The sequence below is a fragment of the Lipotes vexillifer genome, unplaced genomic scaffold (genome assembly GCF_000442215.2).
Source record: "Lipotes vexillifer unplaced genomic scaffold, Lipotes_vexillifer_v1.1 scaffold444, whole genome shotgun sequence".
In the NCBI taxonomy this organism is placed as follows: domain Eukaryota; kingdom Metazoa; phylum Chordata; class Mammalia; order Artiodactyla; family Lipotidae; genus Lipotes; species Lipotes vexillifer.
In genome coordinates this window covers 1,010,447-1,031,163 of record NW_006793488.1, presented here as the reverse complement: position 1 = coordinate 1,031,163, position 20,717 = coordinate 1,010,447, and the positions used below count along the sequence as shown (strand labels likewise).

General features: G+C 42.3%; 1 protein-coding gene across 1 annotated transcript in view; it reads left to right on the top strand.

The window, feature by feature from the left end:
- The window catches only part of F13A1 (coagulation factor XIII A chain), a 141,819-nt gene that overhangs the window by 71,766 nt on the left and 49,336 nt on the right, over positions 1 to 20,717 (top strand). The window contains exons 7-8 of the mRNA XM_007466408.1: positions 8,830 to 9,004; positions 12,020 to 12,158. Of these exons, the coding sequence (XP_007466470.1) occupies positions 8,830 to 9,004; positions 12,020 to 12,158 (314 nt within the window). The remainder of the gene's footprint in view (positions 1 to 8,829; positions 9,005 to 12,019; positions 12,159 to 20,717) is intronic.

The following is a 20,717-nucleotide window of genomic DNA, read 5'->3' as shown; positions in this document are numbered from 1 at the left end:
GAAAGAGTTCCCAAAGAAGACTAGGTACCAAATATGGTTTGATGGTGGTATTGGTGACAGTGATGGTAGTAATTGCTGTAATGATGCTCATGGTAGTAAAACACTCAGTATTAACTCATTCATTCAACAAGTATTTATTGAGAATCTCCAGTCCAGGTACAGTTGTAAAAAAACCCAAACAAACATAGTTTCTGCCTTCACAGAGCTTACAGTCTAACAGAGAAGACAGACTTGTAAGTAGAACATTTCAGCACAGTATGGCAAAGTCTCTGATGAAATTAGCATAGGGTTGTAGGAGAAAGCAAACCTCTCAAGCTTTCCTCAGAGGTTTCCCAGGACAAAGCAGTGACCTAACAAATGTTGGGATATTGGATGAAAAGGTAAAAGAATAACTGACAAGGGTCCAGAGCAATAATAAGCCATGCTACTATTCATGGAAACCCTTTTTCCTTGGTGGAAATTATACCCAAACCGGTCTTTATACTGCTGCCAGCCTGGGCTTTCCTGCTTCCCTTGAGGTGTACACATTTATTTTTAACCCTGGTCTTTTGCTAACATCGAAACACGATGCCATCGTTAATCCCCATTAATACCCTATTCTAACTGTGCCTTTTGGGAACTTTTTTTTAACCAGTCATGTTCGGTGTGTTATAAAAAGGAAATCTTGCACTCCAGCTAGTAAATCAAACTGACCACAAGTGGAAGTATAGGTCCTGGAGTTCCCTAGGGCCCAACACAAGACGAATGACTGTAGACCTTGCAGGCAGAGTGGACTTCAGAGCTTCTGATCCCCAAGCATACATGATCTCACAGATAAACTGAAAATAAAGCTACTTTTCGCTTTGTCCATCTTTCTTCCCCTTCCTCTTGTCCCAGTATTTAGACTGTTTTTTTTTTTTTCTTCCATGCATGAAAAAGACAGTCATGACATCACTCCTTTGATATTTTGCTAAGCAGCTTCACAGGAAGCTACTACAGAACGGTGTTTTTATTTTTCCCCAGTTGTTTACTTGGTCATCTCGTAGAAAGCTTCACATTCAGCAAACCTCTTCATGCAATGAACTGTTTCAACCATTCAGACTACATTTGCAAATTCACTTGGGTTAGAAATTCCACCCAGCTACCCCAAATGAACTTTAGAATCAGAAATAAATAACATGAAGTCTAGTCCCTGATCTTACAGCCCAGCCAAAGCATAGCGCCCTAAAACTTTTATTTAAAAAAAAATAAATACAAATGTTAAAGCACTATATAACTGCTCCTTTGTTTTATAAGCAGCTAAAAAAAACCCTTTCTTGGAGTGAATTGTCCTGGAGAAATCTGGGGACTCAGGTGCTTAAGAGCCATTGTCCCCATCAGCCATTTCCCCACCGAGGAGCTTCATGCAGGGGACGCGGGTTCGTGCCCCGGTCCGGGAGGATCCCACATGCCGCGGAGCGGCTGGGCCCGTGGGTCATGGCCACTGAGCCTGCGCGTCTGGAGCCTGTGTTCCGCAGCGGGAGAGGCCACAGCAGTGGGAGGCCCGCGTACAGCAAAAACAAAACAAAACAAAACAAAAAGATATGACTTCCGTTGGTGTTTTGGAAAAGTGGCAGAATGACTCACACGCCTGCATAATTTTGCAGATGCCTAAGCGTTAAATTTTCCAGGCTGGTGACCATGGCCAGATGTAGGTTCCTTCATGGATTTCAGCCCCCATCCAGGGTTTCTGGAGCTCTGACCCTAACTGCTTTCTTATCTTAAATTGTTATTTTCTCTCTCCATGATTCATGCCCAGGAATGTCAAGATGACATTCCTCACTCTGGTAGAGGAGAAAAAGCTAGAGGCCTCTGTGGCTCTTGATAACCTTTCCAGTCTCAATCAAGAGCTCCCACGGGTGGCAACTTTGGAGAATCTACCGGTTAGGATTAACGAAAAACGTGATTGTAGTTCAACAGGGTAAAATACTAATTCTAATAAGTTTTTTTTAATCTTAAAGTTGGAGTCAAGGTACCCACAAGCACGGGAGGCCTTCCTAAGGTTTAGGAATGGCTAAGGGAATCCAGTGATGAATGGGAGGTACAGAGTCAGGACGATCTCTAGTACCTTTCAAACTAAACATGATGCCATAAGGTCACCTCATTCACCGGGGATTTTCATTTCTGTTTATCGAAGAATTTTTAACAATCGACGAATATATTGGAAGCCAGTAGGAAAATAGAATTTACCTAACGGAAATTGTTTTCATAGCCAATTTTGAGAAACGTATCCGTTTCATAAATAACCAATGTGCAGGTGAAGAGACAGAAGTATCAGGAAGTTAAATGACTTATCCAAGGTCACCGGTCAAACTGGAAATGGATCTCAGGTTGCCTGACCCCACTGTTCCACACACGATATTACATGTCCCCTGTATTTGTCCTCTGCCTGTCCTCTCTCCGTATCACATGACCTCCTTGGGTACAAAAGTAATGCCTTTTACAAGCCCTGTCTCATTCAATCCTTCTCCTTTAAGTTGGGGTGGAGGGGTTCAGGAGACAAATGAACTGTTCGGACATCATTTTCTTCTCTTGTGGTTAAAAACTAGCAATGTAATGAAGTTTCCATTTGTGGGCAAACAGCTTGGCTTCTCAATTATTAAGGTTACATTTCTTATGCCTGTGCTCCCCATATACTGGGAGAAAAACAGACATTTATTACAAGCCATCTCTCAAATGTGATAATCACAGTCAATCTAAATGTCTGCTTTCCCTGAATTGCTTCCCGGAATGAGGTTTCAGTGCTACATCTATTTTGTAATCACATTGGCTATTTCTGAAACACGGGGCTGCTTCTCAGCACTCCTTCCAAGCTGTGCAGTCAGGGCTGCTCTGGTCTCCCGGGTCAGACATCCCCAGGATGGATAAATGGAAATGCAGCAAAGCCAGCACCGCCCTTTAGGATATGCGCTCTCAGGCCTATGCACTTTGCCTCCCTTCCTGCCCTCTCTCCTTCCCCTCTCCTCTCCCTTGACACCCTTTTCCTTTCCTCTCCTTGTTCTGCTCTCTCCCTTTTCCCGTTCATCTATTCATCCATCCAGTCCTTCATTCAGATATTTTTGGAGGTCCATTCTATACACCAGCCCTGCGCCACACAGCAGCGGAATAGCAATGAAAAACAGCAGACAATGCTTGGAAAGCTTAAAATCTCAGTATCTCTCTCTCTTGGTCCACGTTTTGTTATTTCTTTCACAACTGTCAGTTAGTAAAATATGTTTGGGCCAAATAAGAATCCTCAGTTACCAAGGGAGACAAGGTTAATAATATCTAGTTGTAAAGATTTTCATAAGAAATGAAGCTAATTACCAACTCCTGTCGGAGCTTGTGTCAAGTCTATAAAGCAGAGCACATTTGCAGACAGTGGCTATATGCTTCGCAATATAGGTTAGGGTTAGTTCATGTGGTTTTTATGTATTTTTTGTGAAGTAAAATTTACGTACAGTGAAATGTATGGGTATTAAATGTAACATTCAATGAGTTTTGATTGGGGTAATCACTACCCCAATGTAACCAAAATATAAACATTACCATCAGCCCAGAAATTTCCCTCGTGCTCTCTTGTAATCATTCCACATCCCCAGAAGCAAGCAACCACTATTCTGATTCCTTACAATAGATTTGACCTTTTTTTTTTTTTGGCTGCGTTGGGTCTTCGTTGCTGCGCGTGGGCTTTCTGTAGTTGCAGCGAGCGGGGACTACTCTTCATTGCGGTGCGCGGCCGTCTCATTGCAGTGGCTTCTCTTGTTGCGGAGCGTGGGCTCTAGGCACGCGGGCTTCAGTAGTTGTGGCACACGGGCTCAGTAGTTGTGGCGCACGGGCTTAGTTGCTCCGCGGCATGTGGGATCTTCCCGGACCAGGGCTCAAACCCGTGTCCCCTGCGCTGGCAGGCGGATTCTTAACCACTGCGCCACCAGGGAAGCCTGATTTGCCTTTTCTTAAATCTCACATAACTGGATTCACACAGTAGGTACTATTTGGGGCTGCCTTCTTCTACTCAATCAATTCTTACACGTGTCTTCAATGTGTTCCTTTGCACGGGCAAAAGCAGTATTTTATCGTATTCTATATCCCAGTTTGTCTACCTGTTCACCTGCTGATGGACATCTGAGATGTTTCCAGTTTGGGCCTCTTATGAATAAAGCTGTTAGGAACACTCTTGTACAAAGTAAAGTAATTATATGTTTTAAATTATGTTTTAGGTAGTGCTGCTTAACTAAGAGAGATGAACACATTAAAACATCAGCACTTCCATTCTTCCTTTCCTCTTCCCTCCCTCAGGTCTAATTTTTTCTTAGGATTATCATTGTTTTTACATTATCAAGTTTTAAAATTCATATTCATTCTGTTACTATGATTCCCAAAGATTTTTGAATGTATGTGGATTTTTCTCACCCCTGGATCTTTACCACAGAGTCTCTGTTACTGGGATCTGCGCTAGATTCATCCCTTAATTATCTTGATATCACTTGTCAAGTGGTTTGGTTGTGATGGGTCCTGTGTTCTCTGAGATCCTTCATGTTTGAAAATGTGTGTTGGTTGTCCTTATGCTCACAGAACAGCTTAGCTGTGCACAATATTCTTGGGTCCACCCTCCTCTCAGGACCATGCAAATGTGGATGACATCAACTGGTTGTTCTGGAGAAGTCTAAAGACAGCCCCATTTTCCCCTTATTGTTAATTTGCATTTTCTGTCTGTAGGACTGAACAATTATTTCTTTAAGCTTAAGTTCAACTAGATTAATTAATTAAAGTTCCTAGGTAACGAGCATTCTGCATCAAATTACCCTGGAGCTCAGACTGCTCTTCCAATGTATAGATTAAATTTTTCCTCAGTTAGGTAAAATTTTCTTATATTATGTCATGAATATATCTTCTGTTTTATTTGTTAGGTTCTCTATTTTAAGGATACTAATTATCCTTATGTTGTATCATCCTTGTCTTCCATAACTATTAGCTCCTCTCTAATCACTTCATCCTTTATCTTTTTCATTAGCATTTTCTTCACCTCAAGCTTTTCTTCTATGTCATTAATTTTATTTTGAACATTATCTACTCTGTTTCTTAGAGTTTATAATTTATCTTTAGTCGCATGATGATGTGAGTTGGTGCCCAATGTGTTCCTTTAGGTCTGTGATCTCCTAGGAGGTTGTGAGAAACTCCTTTATGTTCCTTAATTTTGTTTTCTTCTATGTACAGTTTTTCCATTCTCTCTCTTTCCTCTTTGCTTTTCTTTTTATTCATGTTCATACTTGCATAACTCTTCAAGTGTCCTGTTTGCTGTAATATACTGTAGATAAAATCTTGACTCTCCAATCCAAGATTAGTTTGATTTAACCTCTGAACTACAGTTTGAGGCCAATGTATTTCATTCTACTCTTTCGTACCCTGAGACAGACTGGAGCAGAGGAGGGAGTTTAGCTGACGAGATGGCAAACTCTGTTAAAATCCTTGGGCTCTGCTCTTTCTTTTAGGATTCTGTTAAATTCCTCATTCTAGAATCTACTCTACCTAATTGGAGGTAGATCTCCTTCCCACGTGGAGATAACTCTCAGGCTTTGTATCATTTCTCCGCTGTAGTCCCAGAATCTCTGCCTTTTAAGGGATGCAGACCCTTTTTCACCCACTTCTCCACAGCAGTCATTTCCAAGATTCTGGTCAGAACGAGGAAGAGATCAGCATTTTAATCCAGTTTGTTTCTTTCCAGATTTGGAAATACAAGTGAACAACCTCAGGATTTTGGTGACTTGACAGCAGGGCTTCTGAAGCCCTGGTGGTCAGGGTTAGAGCTGAGCCGAGCTGCCCCTCTGCCGCACTCCAAAATCCTCCCCTTTTCTTGGATCAGGTTTTGAAGTTTATTGAATTATGTTATGCCACTGAGATCGCTGATAGTCACTTTCAAAGGGGCTGGTTTAAAATTTTTTTCCAATATTGTAGGTATTATGAGAAGACAGTTTAGTGAAACCTTAATGAAGTTGAATAATGCTGCCTGTCCAAAGTCCTGGGCTCATATTTTCTTGTTGCCCACCAGTGATGCAAGACGAAGACATTTCATTCTGTCACTGGTTCAACTCAGAGTTCACAATAGGGTGCTCACTGTGGCCTGACAAGGGACCAGCACGCCCTTGAAGTGTCCCCCAAACGTATCTTGTTGCCTAGGGAGGGGGCTATTACTTTAACCGTTTACATCTGTCACTAAAGACGTATCTCTTTCCCAATCTGGGCTCCCCAGAAATCAATATTCTAATTAGAAAACAGTAGCTAATCTGGCTAAATGCTAATAAATGAGAGTTGTGATTTATCTAGCAACAGGGGAACAGCTCAGCATTAAGAATTAAAAGGTCTGTAGAGGAGAGAAGCTCCTTTTTTTCCTTACTCTTCCCTTTGGCTGATTGGGTTCAGCTGTATGCTATAAATAACACTTCTAATTAATGGCTGTCTGTTTGAAAATCAGTCATCAGAACCATAATTTCGGAACTTTTACCTCTGAGATTCATTGCTCTACCCTATTTCTCAATGATAAGGATAAGAATCTGGTAATGTGAGTTAAAGCTGAATCTACCTACTCACAAACACCAAACCACATCATAGCCTCTACCAAGGCACTCTTCAGGCCGCACTATAATAGATGCAGATGTAAATAATCAATTCAACTGCAAGGAGAATTCTTGATCATGAGTAGAACCAAAATTGTTGTCTAAACCCTGCTGCACTCCAGTCATTTCATGGAGTTACAGGATAAAGTCAAAGTTAATCTCAAAGGAAGGAGTTTGCAATTAGTTGAATGGGGTCCTTCAGTAATCTCTAACGGATTAATTTTTTTCTACATTAAACAAATTAACTGGGTAGTTACCTTCCCTTTAACCTAACTGGACGGAGTCAAAGGGGAAACATAGAGGTTGCTTTTGCACATCTTAAGTGTTTTCTTCTAGTAGTTTCTACGTCGTCCAACATTGCCTACTTACATGATTCTTGCAGAAGGTCCCTGAAGTTACCATATTTCTTCATGACACCAAGCAATTATTCAAATTCTCTCTACCATGTAGATAACCTTTTCCGGACCTCAGCCCCTCCAGACCTAGCTTTCATGTCATTTTCTCTATCCAGCCCACAACCGTCACCACGCCCTCCAATCTAATAAAACTGACTACTCCTTCTGTTGGGACCCAGCTCTCCCTGTACATCTTTTCTGCATTAATATTGATAACATTTGCTTCTGCTTGGTGAGTTTTCGACCATCTCTTTTCACAGAGAAGATCTTACTCTTACTCAGGTGTGCAATGCCTATACGCTTGTTGAATATACAGCGGATTATTCAACAGCTATTGAGCACCTGCTCTTTGCCAATTCTTGTTAGAAGTCGGAAAGGCATCGATTTTTATCTCTGTTCTCAATGTACTCACGACCCACTGGGGAGGATAGACTTTTATAAAAACTAAACTCAGCAAGCCTAAGAGAGGGGTCTGGGCAAGTGCTGGGGGTGGGCTGTTAATTAGCAAGGCCATGAACATAGAAAAATCACCATATTTTAACATCTCTTCTATGGTTGTCATAATCCAAACACACCTGCTTCAATCGTATGTTCTACATTGCTTACTAATGTCTTTTCAGTGTAGTCTGAACCTATGCTTCTCAAACTAATGTGCACAAAAATCACCTGGGGATTTTGTTAAAAGGCGGGCTCTGATTTAGTGGGTCTGGGGAGGAGCCTGAGAGTCTGCATTTCCAGCCAGTTCCCGGGCATTCCACTGCTGCTGGTCCACAGACCACATGTTGAAGAGCAAGTCTATAAACCAGTGTCATGTCAACATATAAACATTGTTAAAGTGCCATCAGTTTTTGGAAGCACTCCCAATGCTCCCCACCTAGAAATTCTTCTGACTGTAATTAAACATAATGAAAGCTACAGCGAGAGAAGTAAGACTCAGCAGTGACCCCCAAGAAACTGACAGGATGCCTTGAAACTGTTTATTCCTGCCCCGTTTTATTGTCTAAACACGGAAGATTCCTGCACTTGAGGTCTGCTGCTACCAAATGACTGTGGTCTGAACGTGTAGCCAGGTTTCCCCAAATATTCGACTGCCATTCTTTGCTTAAGTCTCCCCTACATTTAAACTATAATACCCCAGGCCCTTTATGTATTATAACTGGAGATATCTTTTAACAAAATTATGCAACTTTAATCACCTTAAGCAGTCATAAAGAAAGTACTTCTGTAATGCAACTTCTTAAAAAACAGACTCTGCAAGGCACCCATGGGAATCTAATTTCTTATTAATCCTTAATGGTGCCTGTGACAGCATCTGCTTACTTTTTCAATTTATTGGAGTCTGCCACTCATCCTCAAAGTCAAAACTCGTTAGACCATGAGACTCTGGGCCCCCACTCTAACGTCTTCTGTCATTTGCCAGCTTTTGACTCTCCTTCTTCCAAGACAAGATCCCCTGAGCTGTGTCTTCTTTTGCAGGCCTTCTCCCTCTCTTCCTCACACATTGTCCAGCTCTATTCCAACCAGACCAAGGGCCCTGTGTGTATCTTCTCCCAAGCACGTGAGAAAACATGACAACTCTTCCTGCCTGCTTTTCAACACCACCTTACGACAATCATACGCTATATAACAGGGAGTCTTGGTTATTTGGTTTCCCCTCACACTCTCATCATCACATCACTTTCCCTGACAAATAACAGTGAACTGAACAGAAGCGGAACTGTTTTCAGCATGCACTGGAAACCTTAGCTTGCCCAGTGTCAGAGTCTGGAGAGGAGTCTTCTAAATGACCTTGACCCCTTCTCGCCTCTCACGGTCTCATTTAGATTAATGCCAAGGATGATGAAGGCGTCATCGCTGGATCCTGGGACAATGTCTATGCTTATGGCATCCCCCCATCAGCCTGGACTGGAAGTGTTGACATCCTGTTGGAATACAGGAGTTCTGAGAATCCAGTCCGCTATGGTCAGTGCTGGGTTTTTGCTGGTGTCTTTAACACATGTAAGTATCCAGTTGAGTAATATATTTTTAATGCAAAGGAAATTTCACCTTAAGACATCTTATCTATAACCTGGCAAAGCAACCTAGCAAGCTCTGTTGGACCTATAGAATTTGTGGGTGGCTATTCTGGGATGCAGCCAATGCATAATTAAATTGTACTTGGCCAAATATGCTCATAGTTTCTCTTTGACTGCCGAAGCTTTATAGAAAGAATGATGGACTATTTCCTACATAATCCATCGTTCAATACTCAGAGAAATGGAGCATCTCCGGGGCCACGTAAGGATGTGAGGGAAAGGCTATGCCGTTTTATTTCTTAGTAATCCCCACATTTTAAAAGGCTCAGTCAGCAAAATTTTAAATAATAAGCTATGTACCGCTTGCTATTGAGCAGTTTTGTAAATATGCTTATTTGCTTACTGTTTATCACTGAGAATTTTCTAAACATACCCACTTAGTTTTTACCCCAGCTATGGAAGGGACTGTGGCAGGTGGGCTCATCTTCATTCTTGTATGAGTCTCAATGCCCCTGAGCAATTAGATACCAGAACTTAATGAACGATCTGTACTCCCCAGCTTCCCCTTTTGCCTTTAATCCACCCAATATCCAATCCATAGAGGAAAACATATGGGAACAGAATTGTTCTCTTCAGCCTCATGCATCATTTTTCAATATGGCATTTGTCTGTCCCGGCCCAGACAATGTTATTGTGAATTCAGTGGGTATTTTTATTTTTTTATTTATTTATTTATTTATTTTTTTTTTTTCTTGCGTTACGCGGGCCTCTCACTGTTGTGGCCTCTCCCATTTGCGGAGCACAGGCTCCGGACGCGCAGGCCCAGCGGCCACGGCTCACGGGCCCAGCCGCTCCGCGGCACGTGGGATCCTCCCGAAACGGGGCACGAACCCGCGTCTCCTGCATCGGCAGGCGGACTCTCAAGCACTGCGCCACCAGGGAAGCCCTTGTGGGTATTTTTAAAAAACATTTATTTCAGTATGTCTTCATCATTGGTAATGATTTTCATTAACATGCCATTTCTACAGCCCTGTAAAAAAACAAAACAAAACATTAAGTTCAAGTCAAAGTGGCCTTTCTGCCGGCTCATTAATAAAGACTGTTTTACCCAGTTAGCATGCTTTTTAATCAGAAAAATCAAGGAGGATCTGGAGGCTGGAAGCCAGGATGAGACCATTTTTTTATAAATGATTATGAAGCCTGTCAGTTTCAGCTCAAAGTTCTGACCGTCTAAGAATTAGTCAGAGATCCAAGTGGAAAGAAATCATAAGTTTGGGTTGTGTGTTTTGTTTCTCCATGGCGTCAAACTGGATAAGATTATTTTCTTAGCCATTTGTGTATACCCAAGGGCTAAAGGAATATATATTTCCTGGGAGCAATGAACGGCATTGTAGCCAATGTGTCAGTGTCCTAGAAGGGCTGGCCTCTCAAGTTCCACATGGAAACCTGAACTTCACGAAGGGCTACCATTTGGAGGTAGGCCCCCTCCCTCATGGCTCCCAAGCCAAGTCTAAGTACAGGGTGCTCAGTAGAGGCAGCCTCTCTTATGAAATGATCCCAGGAAAAGAGAAAGGACTCCCCACGTCCTCCTGATGTCTGCAGTTTCACTCTCCCGGTGTAATTCCTTTAGGTTTAGAACCAGATAAAATAGTAAACACCTTCCATTCACGTATGCCTTTTGTATAAAAGGGTCCTCGGATCTCTTCCTGAACACAGGCTTCGGTGATAAGAAAAGGCAGAGGCCCAACGTGGGATGTCACCGTGAGGGTAAACCTGAAAAGGAAATTTGGAGGGAAGGAGGCACTGGTGCCCCCATGTCAGACTTCACCTGTCTTAAAATTATGAGTTCGGAAGATTCTGTAATCACGTGAATTAGTGTTAAGCTAGAAATACAACTAGAGTGTCAATTATTTCTGTGGTAAAACTGTAGCAAGTGTAGGGGCTGTAAATCCATAGAGGAAGATGGAAGTGAGAGGCGGGTGGTGGCTGCCATCGGTGACGTTTGGGGTGTTAAGATTAAGTCGCTGACATATACGCGCCACTATATATACAACAGATATCTAATATGGACCTGCTGTATAGCACAGGGAGCTCTGCTCAATACTCTGTAATGACCTGCGTGGGAAAAGAATCTAGAAGAGAGTGGATACATGTATCTGTATAACTGATTCACTTTGCTACACAGCAGAAACTAACACCTCATTGTAAACCAACTACACTCCAATAAATATTAATTAAAAAATAAGATTCAGTCATTTAATGAGGACCCTTGAGTCTCTACCAGATTCAAGTTTGGACTTCCAAGGTTGTTCTATTGAAGGAGGTGGATAGTCTTCGGTTAAAAATGCTAAACAATTCTGAGAGGAAAAAAAAAAAGGGGGAAGGCAACTCATTAATCTTAAAAGTGTCAGCTGAATTATTTTCAATGAGCCCTGAGGTCTGGCATCCTGGCAGCCAGGGAGGGCATTTGGATTAAGTTTAATCAATAGGTGCATATACGGCAAGAGATGCATCCAGGAAATTTATTATCTAATGATTAAAATGAATCTGTGCTGTCACCTTCCACCAAGTGTCACAAGAGCATGTTCCAGCCGGGAAAGCAAACCGCACTGAGGGTCTGCTTGGTAAACTCCTAACTTCCTATTAGCTGAGGTTTTTAAATTTTATTTTCAGAAGCTTTAGTCCATTAGCTGGACTAAAATAATCCTACTTTGATGATCGTATGATTAGCAACTAAACAACTGGAAGCCTGTTCCTGGGATCCCATTCCCACTGGCTTCGTTTGGTGCCAACTGCAGTTTGTATGATCAGGCAGCGAGGCTTCTCTCTGCAGCCCTGATCCTTGACGATAGGCCCCCTTCCTCAGTGTGGGACATTTGAGAACCACATGTGTCCATGTTGGTACAGAAGAAGGCCCCTTCTGAGAAGGGCTTGTTCACTCTGTATTTATTAGATCTTGGTGATGTGTTTAGTTGTGGTCCATCTTTCTTTCCTGCAGTTTTGCGATGCCTCGGGATACCAGCGAGAGTCGTCACCAACTATTTCTCAGCCCATGATAACAATGCCAATCTGCAGTTGGACATCTTCCTGGAAGAAGATGGGAATGTGAACTCCAAACTCACCAAGGATTCAGTGTGGTGAGTTTGATTTACAAGGGCATTTGCTGATATCAAATTGAAGTGACATACATTTACCAGGAGACAGAGTCGGTCTAATGTTTCTTTCTGTTCTACTTTGAGGAGTATTCGATACCATAGGCAGAAATGTCTGATTGTCAGAGATTGTTTTTAGCTAATGAATGAGAAATGTTACTGAACAGGCAGTTTGGGCTTCGTATAATAGAGATCGATCATCCCATTACGGCAGCAACCACTGGAAAAGGCCATGGTTTTAGTGGCCAGAGCCTATACTAGCTCCTCTCTGCCTTAGTATATGACTATTAAGGTGAATGGCAGAGACACAGGAGCCAAGCATTCTCTACTCTAAGAGTAAGATGGCCAGCGTTTACTGAGCACTTACTGTGTACCAGTCCCTGCGTGAGCATGATCTTATCTAAGCTTTTTAAATTTTATAAGGTGGGTGCTTATTAATATTCCATTTACAGATGAGGAAACTGAGGCAACAGAGAGGTTAAAATAATTTTCTCAAGGTCATACATCTGGTAAGCTAAGAATAAAACCCAAGAGCATCTGAGACTAAACCACACCCCCCCCCTTTTTTTTTTTGGCCTTTGCAATAAAGGATTTTTCTTTGAATGTAAAGATGTGGTTCTCCCAATCTGTGACCTCATCTTTCATTCAGAGAAAGAAGTGGAAATAAAACTGAAATTATTACCAAATACCAACCACACAGTTTTTTCACTGCCCTGAACGGCTATATCACAAGCTGGCTGCAGGGAGTTTAGGATTCCAAAGAAATTTATTTTTTCCATTGGGACCCACTCAGTCCAAAACAATATTCTTGTTTTATTCTTGTCCAAAAGAGGGGGAAAAAAAATCCCGAGAGTCCAAATGTAAAGGATATTGACAAAGGTCTGTATGGGAGGGAAATTGCCAGGCGTTGAACTCAGTGAAATCTGGCTCAGTGGAACGAAAAATGTGTCTCCTAGAGTGGCTCTTTAGAAGCAGTAAAGCTAAAACACTGTCGGTTGTAAAAGCATCCAGATGGGGATGGTAGGAAGTTATAAGCTCATTTTAAGAGAAATTAAAAGTTAGAAATGTCTTAACTGCCCCATGTTACAGGAATGGCACACACTTGTAGGGGCGGTATTAACTCCGCAGTGCCGGTAAACGCTCATTCGAGAATGTGGAGAGAAGGAAAGCGCTGAACCAGTAGCAAAGCACTACTGTGAATAAAAAACACTGCAGTCCATCTGAAGGCAAAGAGCTGAGCAATGACAAGCTAGCGGCTATAGCCAAGACAACGCCTCACCCCTGTAAACTGAAAGGCACGTTGGAGCACCATTTAAGCCCTTGGAATTACAGCACAGCAGCCCTGCATGTATATGGAACGACAAAACCAGACCCAAATAGCCACCCCCTAAGCCTGCTGTGACAGCCAAAAATGGCAAAATAAGGATTACTTGGCATCCTGCACTGCTCACCTCTTCTTTACACACCCCGCCGCCCTGCGCGCACACACACACACACTCACTCACTTGATGCCCTTGAAGCCAGCTGCCGCTCAAAATTATTCCTCCCGATTCCTTGATCCGAAGGCCTCCCACCATAAATCCCCACGGGCACCCCAGCAAATAACCTCATGAGGCTGCCCCTCACCAAATTGCTACAAAAGTGTGAAGCTGATAAGACCTTGTTCTCGGTAACCCTTTCCTCTGTCAGCTCTCTGCTCCGAATTCCTTTCCCTGTTTCTATCGCCCTTGTCCATTCGTTGTCTTCCCCAAATATCCCATCACCCTGGGACCATGTTTCCTGGTCCGGGGCCCTGCTCCTCACAGCCAGACCACTGCCCCAGTCTTCTCGTCTTCCCTTTGCTTGGCTCACAGAGGGTGGCTGACGGTCTGACTAACTGAATGGGACACACCAGACCGTGGAGCACAGGGATTAGAGGGCTCCGTTGGGTCTGGGTCATGCACCAAGCAGCTGTGTGACCTTGGGCAAGGCACAACCTCTCTGTGCCTCTCTTTCGTCCTCTAAAGTGGAGATGACAAAATTGCCAAGCATAACAGATGCCTAATGACTGTTAGCTGCTGTTATTGTGTTCATTACTAGTCACACAGCTGGAATTTCTTGGAGGCAATATGCTGCCATCAAGCTAAGCACGCTGAAGCAGTCGGAAGAGGGGTGCCCAGTGTCCTTAGATGACTGTGCTATTGCTGTCACTTTGGGGCATTTTAAAAACAAAAGCAGAAACCTTGCCTCCTCAGTGCAAACACCAGTGAACCCTAGAAGTTACAGTTTCCAGAAAACCAAAAGTATTTCTAAGCCCCTCCCTGACTGAGGGGGCTGGTGAAGGCTGTCCCTGGACACATCCACCAGTTTATGGTCACCACAGCCGCCCCCCACGTCAAGCTCTGTTTTGGGCAGTCACTGGCTGTGTGACCTTGAGAAAATGGCTTTACCTCTCGGAGCTTCCTCATCAGCAGAATGAGGGTAAACTTAGTAGTTACCAATTAAATGGCAATTTAACGAGGCAATTTAAAGTATTTCCCACAGTGCTAGGTCCAGAGGGAGTGCTCAGTTGGCACCTGCTGATGAGACTAGTAATGACCACTGATAAGAAATGGGGGCTACCTGAGCTGCAGGGTTGGCGAGCAGGGGTGGGGCTGGGGGCAGCAGAGGCTGAGGCGGGGCAATTTAAATACTTCCAAATACCAGATGCTAAGGATTCAGAAGGAAATTAACTAGGTCTCTGCCCTTGAGGAGCTGCATCCAGTGTTCATGAGTGAAACAGCCACATACAGTACACTCTATAAAAATATAAGGTGGGCTATAAGGTGAGCCAGGAGTCATGGAGACGGGGGGGGGGGGGGGGGGTTTCCATCACCATTTGCTGAATGAACTGCTTTCCCCATTAAATTACCTTTGCATACTTGCCCCCCACCCCAAAACTTCACTGACCATATAAGAGGGTCTATTTCCGAAGTCTCTTCTTTGTTTCAATGGTCTATATGTCTATCCTTATGACAATAACTACTGTTTTCATTTATGTAGCTTCTTAACGCAAATCAGGTATTGTGAGTCTCCAACTCAGCTGTCCTTCTAATTATGTACTTTTACAGTAGTCTCAAGATTAGTGATTCCTTTTAGGTTTTATGATGTCAAAGCTGTTTTCACAATAATGTCACGTTATTTGCCTTTTTCGCTACATTGACATTTGCACTGATGGTACCAACAACGGGGGGGGGGGGGGGGGGGGGGAGGGGGCTTCCGTCCTAAACCCAGGGGAGCAGGGGGAAGGCTGTTCACATGGTCAGCGGCCGTAGACTTAAAGCCGTTAACCCCCTGCAATCTTCTGGCTGTGCTGTTCAAAGATGGAATGCCCAGGAAAAGACCTTGGCCCACAGATAAAACTCAGGGGTATAAGTCTAAGGGGCTGAGATGAGACAACCAGAGGTCAGTCTGTTTCAAGGATCAGGCAGGAAGGAATGGAATTTCAGGCAGAGTTATCCCATATTATTACGACTACAGTTGTTGAATATTGAAACTCACTCTCTCAAGATCCAGCCCCTTGCCACTCCTTCTTGTACGACCTCAAGAACATCTGGCACTTCGTCCTCTTCCTGGAAGGGCTAATGCCCCCCAAGGCTGTACATTCACAAGAGGCAGATGGAGTCAATACTCTTTGGGGATGGGGATGGGGGTGGGTCACTATTACCCTCTATCACCACCTCTCCTGCTTCCCTACCCTCTGTCCAAACCCAGGTTCTGCCTCCTTTAAGACAAACCCACCCCTCACTCTTAGTTTTAGAGGGTCTGACAGTTAACAGTGTTCCAGAGTCCTTCTTGGCGCCAACAGCTTCCTAGACCCTGCCTCCTTCTGGTCCATCTTCTAGGCCTCTCCTTCATGCGCCCCTTTCCATCCCGCTCATGTTCCCAGAGGAAGGTCTTCATCCCTGGACGATGGAGTTCCAAGTGGGGTGGGTGGGTAGAAACATGTGCTACTCATGCCTTCAGGATGTGAAGAGAAGGGGCTGTGCACCTGTGTGCACACCAAGGCCCGTAAGCTGACCCTTCTGCTTCTCAGAGGCCAGCTGATTGGCCAATCGGCAGATGAAGAAAATTGCCTAACTCAGAGTTTTAAGCATCTCATATGATATTAAAGATAATTGGAAAGATGATGAATGCTAAAACAATTAACAAGAGTCTTTCTTTCCTTTATTGCCTTTTCACTTCAAATTAAGTTGGTTTGATTAAACTGGCTTTCTCAATTTAATGTTTTAAAATAATGTGAACTAGCAAATATATATTTATCAGTTTCAGCTCAAAGTTGGGACAATCTAAGAAATAGTCAGTGATCCAAGTGGAAAGAAATTAGTTTTATTTTGTTTTTCCTTAGGATCTCATGGAAAAACACCAAATCAAGTCAAACCATTCTTACAATTTCTTTCTCTCCCTCTCTCTCCATGGCTCACGGCAATATGATTAGCTCTGCCAATGACTAGCTGAGTGACTTTGGGCAAGTTGTTTGATTTCTCTGAGTCTTAATTTTCTCATATGGCTTTGGATTTAATGAGGTATAGGGTCACCTTCAGCTCCAAAATTATTATTTTTTAAATAAATGTCACGTTTTTCCAGCCAGGCCTTTCCTCCCACAGTTAGCAGGTTCTGTCATGTGCTCTGAGTGAAGATCTGCTTGCCTTCACAGGACCAGGCTGTGATCCACTCACCCACATGTAGGAGCTGCTTTGCAAACCGTCTTCACGTCAGCTCTCCAGGAAGAAAAGACACAGAAATCAAACAAGCCACAGAAAATTGCTGTAGCTCTTTGGCTGGCCTCAATGCACCTGATTCTTAAAAAAAAAAAATCCCAACTTCCTTCAGTACTTTTTGGAAAGAGTACAGTTGTTATTGTTTTGTTGTGCTTTTCACTCCAAATGCAGAAAACTCTGCTGCAATGGGTAGCATTGAATCTATAAACAAAGCTCTTTCAAAGCAACTTTTGTAGCAGAAGTTAAGCAGCTTTCACACCTGGGAGCCAGCCCTGGGTTTAACACAGTCCCACCGATCCTAATTCTAATTGCAGTCTGCACACTTGGCCTGCTGGTTTGCACATCATAGGTGCATTTTTGAAATTCAGACTGATCCACTTTGTACATGGTACAAAGTATGTTCCAACTTTCATAGTTGAACTGTCATATTGTTATATTACCCTAACTTTTAATCATGGTACATGAAAAAAATAATTATCCAAAAATGAATTCCAAGTCAAAGAAAAAAAATAGAAGAAATATTCTGAATATAGGCCAAACTGTTTAAGATGCTTACGAGTTTGTAAAATTATCCTGTGATGTATCCAAGTTACCAATTCTGAACAGCTACCAAAGATATTTCTTTTCAAATAAATTATCTAGTTAACTACGTTACTGTCAGCCAAATAGTTTTTGAGAAAATCACCTGGAGATAGATCATGAGAGCTGTCATTAGAGAACTAAGAATATATGCCGTGAATCCGCACCAGAGTCTTGAAGGAAGGATTGAAAAGGTTATTCGCCACCTCCAAGAATCAAAATAGCTCATGCTTATGGAATACTTTCTTTGTGCCAGGCCCTAAGCTAAGTGGGTGACATGTATTAATTCATTTAATCCTTTTAACAGCCTGTTAAGGTACTACTATTATTGTCCTCACTTATAAGTGAAGAAACTGAGGCACAGTAACTTAGCCACGGTCACCAGCCTTCTAGCTTCCATGGCTTCTGATAGGAAGTCATTTTTAATTCTATTGATAATCCCTTGTACATAACAAGTTACTTTTTTTGTGTGCTGTCTTCAAGATTGTCCCTTTATCTTCAGCTTTGGACAGTTTGACTATGAGGATTTTAGGTGTATATCCCTTTGAGTTTATCCTCTTTGGGTCTTTTAACTTCTAGGATGTGTATACTAATATCTGTCATCAAATTTGGAAAGTTTTCAGCTATTACTTTTTCAAATATTCTTTCTGATTCTTTCTTTCTTTCCCTTCCTTCAGGGAGTTTCATTATGAGTATGGCCCACATGTCTTGGGGCTCTGTTCATTTTTCTTCATATTTTTCTTCTGTTATTCAGATTAGATCATTTCAGTTGACTTATTTCAAGTTCACTGATTCTTTATTCTTTCTACCTGATCAAATCTACTTTTGAGACCCTCTAGTGATTTTTTGGAAATTTTTATTCCAGTTATTATACTTTTCAGCTCCAGAATTTCTGTTTGATTCCTTTCCATAATTTCTATCTCTTCATTGATATTCTCTATTTAGTTAGACATTGCTGCCATGGTTCCCTTTAGTTCTCTGAATATGTTTATAATAGCTGAATTAAAATCTTTGTCTAGTAAGCCCAGTGTCTTGGCTCCCTTAGTGACAGTTTCTCTTGACTGGTTCTTTTTTTCACTGTGTATGGACCATACTTCTCTGTTTCTTTGTGTCTTGTACTTTTTGTTAAAACCTGGACATTCTAAATAATATAATGTGTTAACTCTGCAAACAGGATATCCTGGTCTCCAGAATTTGTTGTTGATGTTTTGTTGTTCTTGTTTGTTTGTTTAGTGACTTTCCTGGACTAATTCTGTAAGGTCTGTATTCATCATGCATGGCCACTGAAGTCTCTGCTGGGTAAACTCAGTGGACAGCTAATTGTCTTCAGTGTTCCAGCAGGAAGTACACAATTCTGCTGTAGCCTTCACTTCCTGCTTGCACAGAGTCTGAAGTTCAGCCAGAGGTGAGAGTTTAGGACCTTGTTGGGGCTTTCCTGGGCATGCTTACAGACCTGCACATCTGTGTGGCCGTCTAGACTCTCAGGAGTATGTCAGAAGTGTTCAAAGTCCCCTAAGGAAGTTTCAGACCCTCCTGTTAAATTTTTTGGGACAGCCTTTTATTACCCCCAGTTGGTATCACCTCTTCAGGTACCTATAATGTTAAACAGTTGCTTCTCATTGGTTTTGAAAAACATCCTATAGATAGGGCTATTTGCACATAGTAAGCTCTGAATCAGATCAAATAAAAATAAGCCCTGGGAATGGAACTTTTCAGAGGGCTGCGAGACAGGTTAATAGTGACAATTCTTTTAGGGAGTTCCAAGCCCATTTTCTCCTCTTTGTTGTTTGCTAGGCTGCAAGTTTTTATGGCTACCATAGTTGTAAGGCTGTTCATTTTCAAGACTACCATGGAGCTAGGGAGAGAGGGGTGGAAATAAGGCAAATTAAAATGCCACAAAGCTCACAGTTCTGACATTCTTTTGTTCTTGTTGAGTAAATCCTCCTTATATTGTTGCAAATCTTTGGTTCATTTCCAGAGTTCTGGAAAAGTTGGTTTTGATCATATTTGTTAGTATCCTCATTATTTTTATGAAGGAGCAGATTTTTGGAGGCCCTTGCTCTGTCATTCTGGGAGTGTTTCTCCAGAACACACTTTTAACCACCCTACAAGTGGTTCCAAATTGGGGGCCTACCACACCCCTTGGAGGGATTACATTTTGTAGGAATAGTTCGGTATCTAATACCATCTTCCTGACGTATATCTGAAATACATATTATTTTATGTATTTTTATTTCTTCATTTCTTCTATACATTGTAGGGCATTATATTTTAGAAATTGTATATAGAAATCTGTGGACTTCATTTCAGTATAATATAGGGGTGTTACAAAATATTTGTTTTTAAACTAGGAAGGGACATTAATTTTTTTTTTTTTTTTTTCTTTGCGATATGTGGGCCTCTCACCGCTGTGGCCTCTCCCGTCGCGGAGCACAGGCTCCGGACGCGCAGGCCCAGCGGCCATGGCCCACGGGCCCAGCCACTCCGCGGCACGCGGGATCCTCCCGGCCCGGGGCGCGAACCCGCGTCCCCTGCATCGGCAGGCGGACTCCCAACCACTGCGCCGCCAGGGAAGCCCAGGCAGGACATTAATTTTTGAAGGTTGAAAATCACTGCACTAGAATCTCCTCCCATTCCTTTCATAGAATCTGCCCTAGTCCCGCGGCTACAATATCTCCAAAGAGTGCCTGCAGTTCCTACTCTGCTCGAGTTCCACTTAAGAGCGAACCAAGAGGGAGTTTGGGAGGTAAATAAAAGCAGAGGTCATTACAAATACCTCTCAGGAAATCAGAATGAAAAAGAAAGTGGGAGCCATCTAATAAACCACATAGAAAGTACTAAGGCATTTTTCATAACAAGAAAAATGTCATGTTTTGGTTAATCATCAATTCTGCTTAAGAGAGTCATCATATATACTGATCAAAAGTTACCAGTTTTCAAATAATTAAAAGCTAATGAAATGTGTACCACCTAAGCTATACTGAATGCAATTTAATTTCTTTTGATGATTAATAAGACCTCTAGAAAAATGTCATATAAAGAAGAGCTTTTAGAATAGTATACTCATAAACAGCTTTATAATGCAAAGCAGTAATTTTGGTACCTACTAAGATTGTTGGCTCTATTTTTTTAAACTCCTTTCAATAATGATGGATACGCTTGGCCAGAATTTATTGTAGAAAGCTTTTTATACCTTAGAATCATTCTCAAAACCCAATCTTTTCTT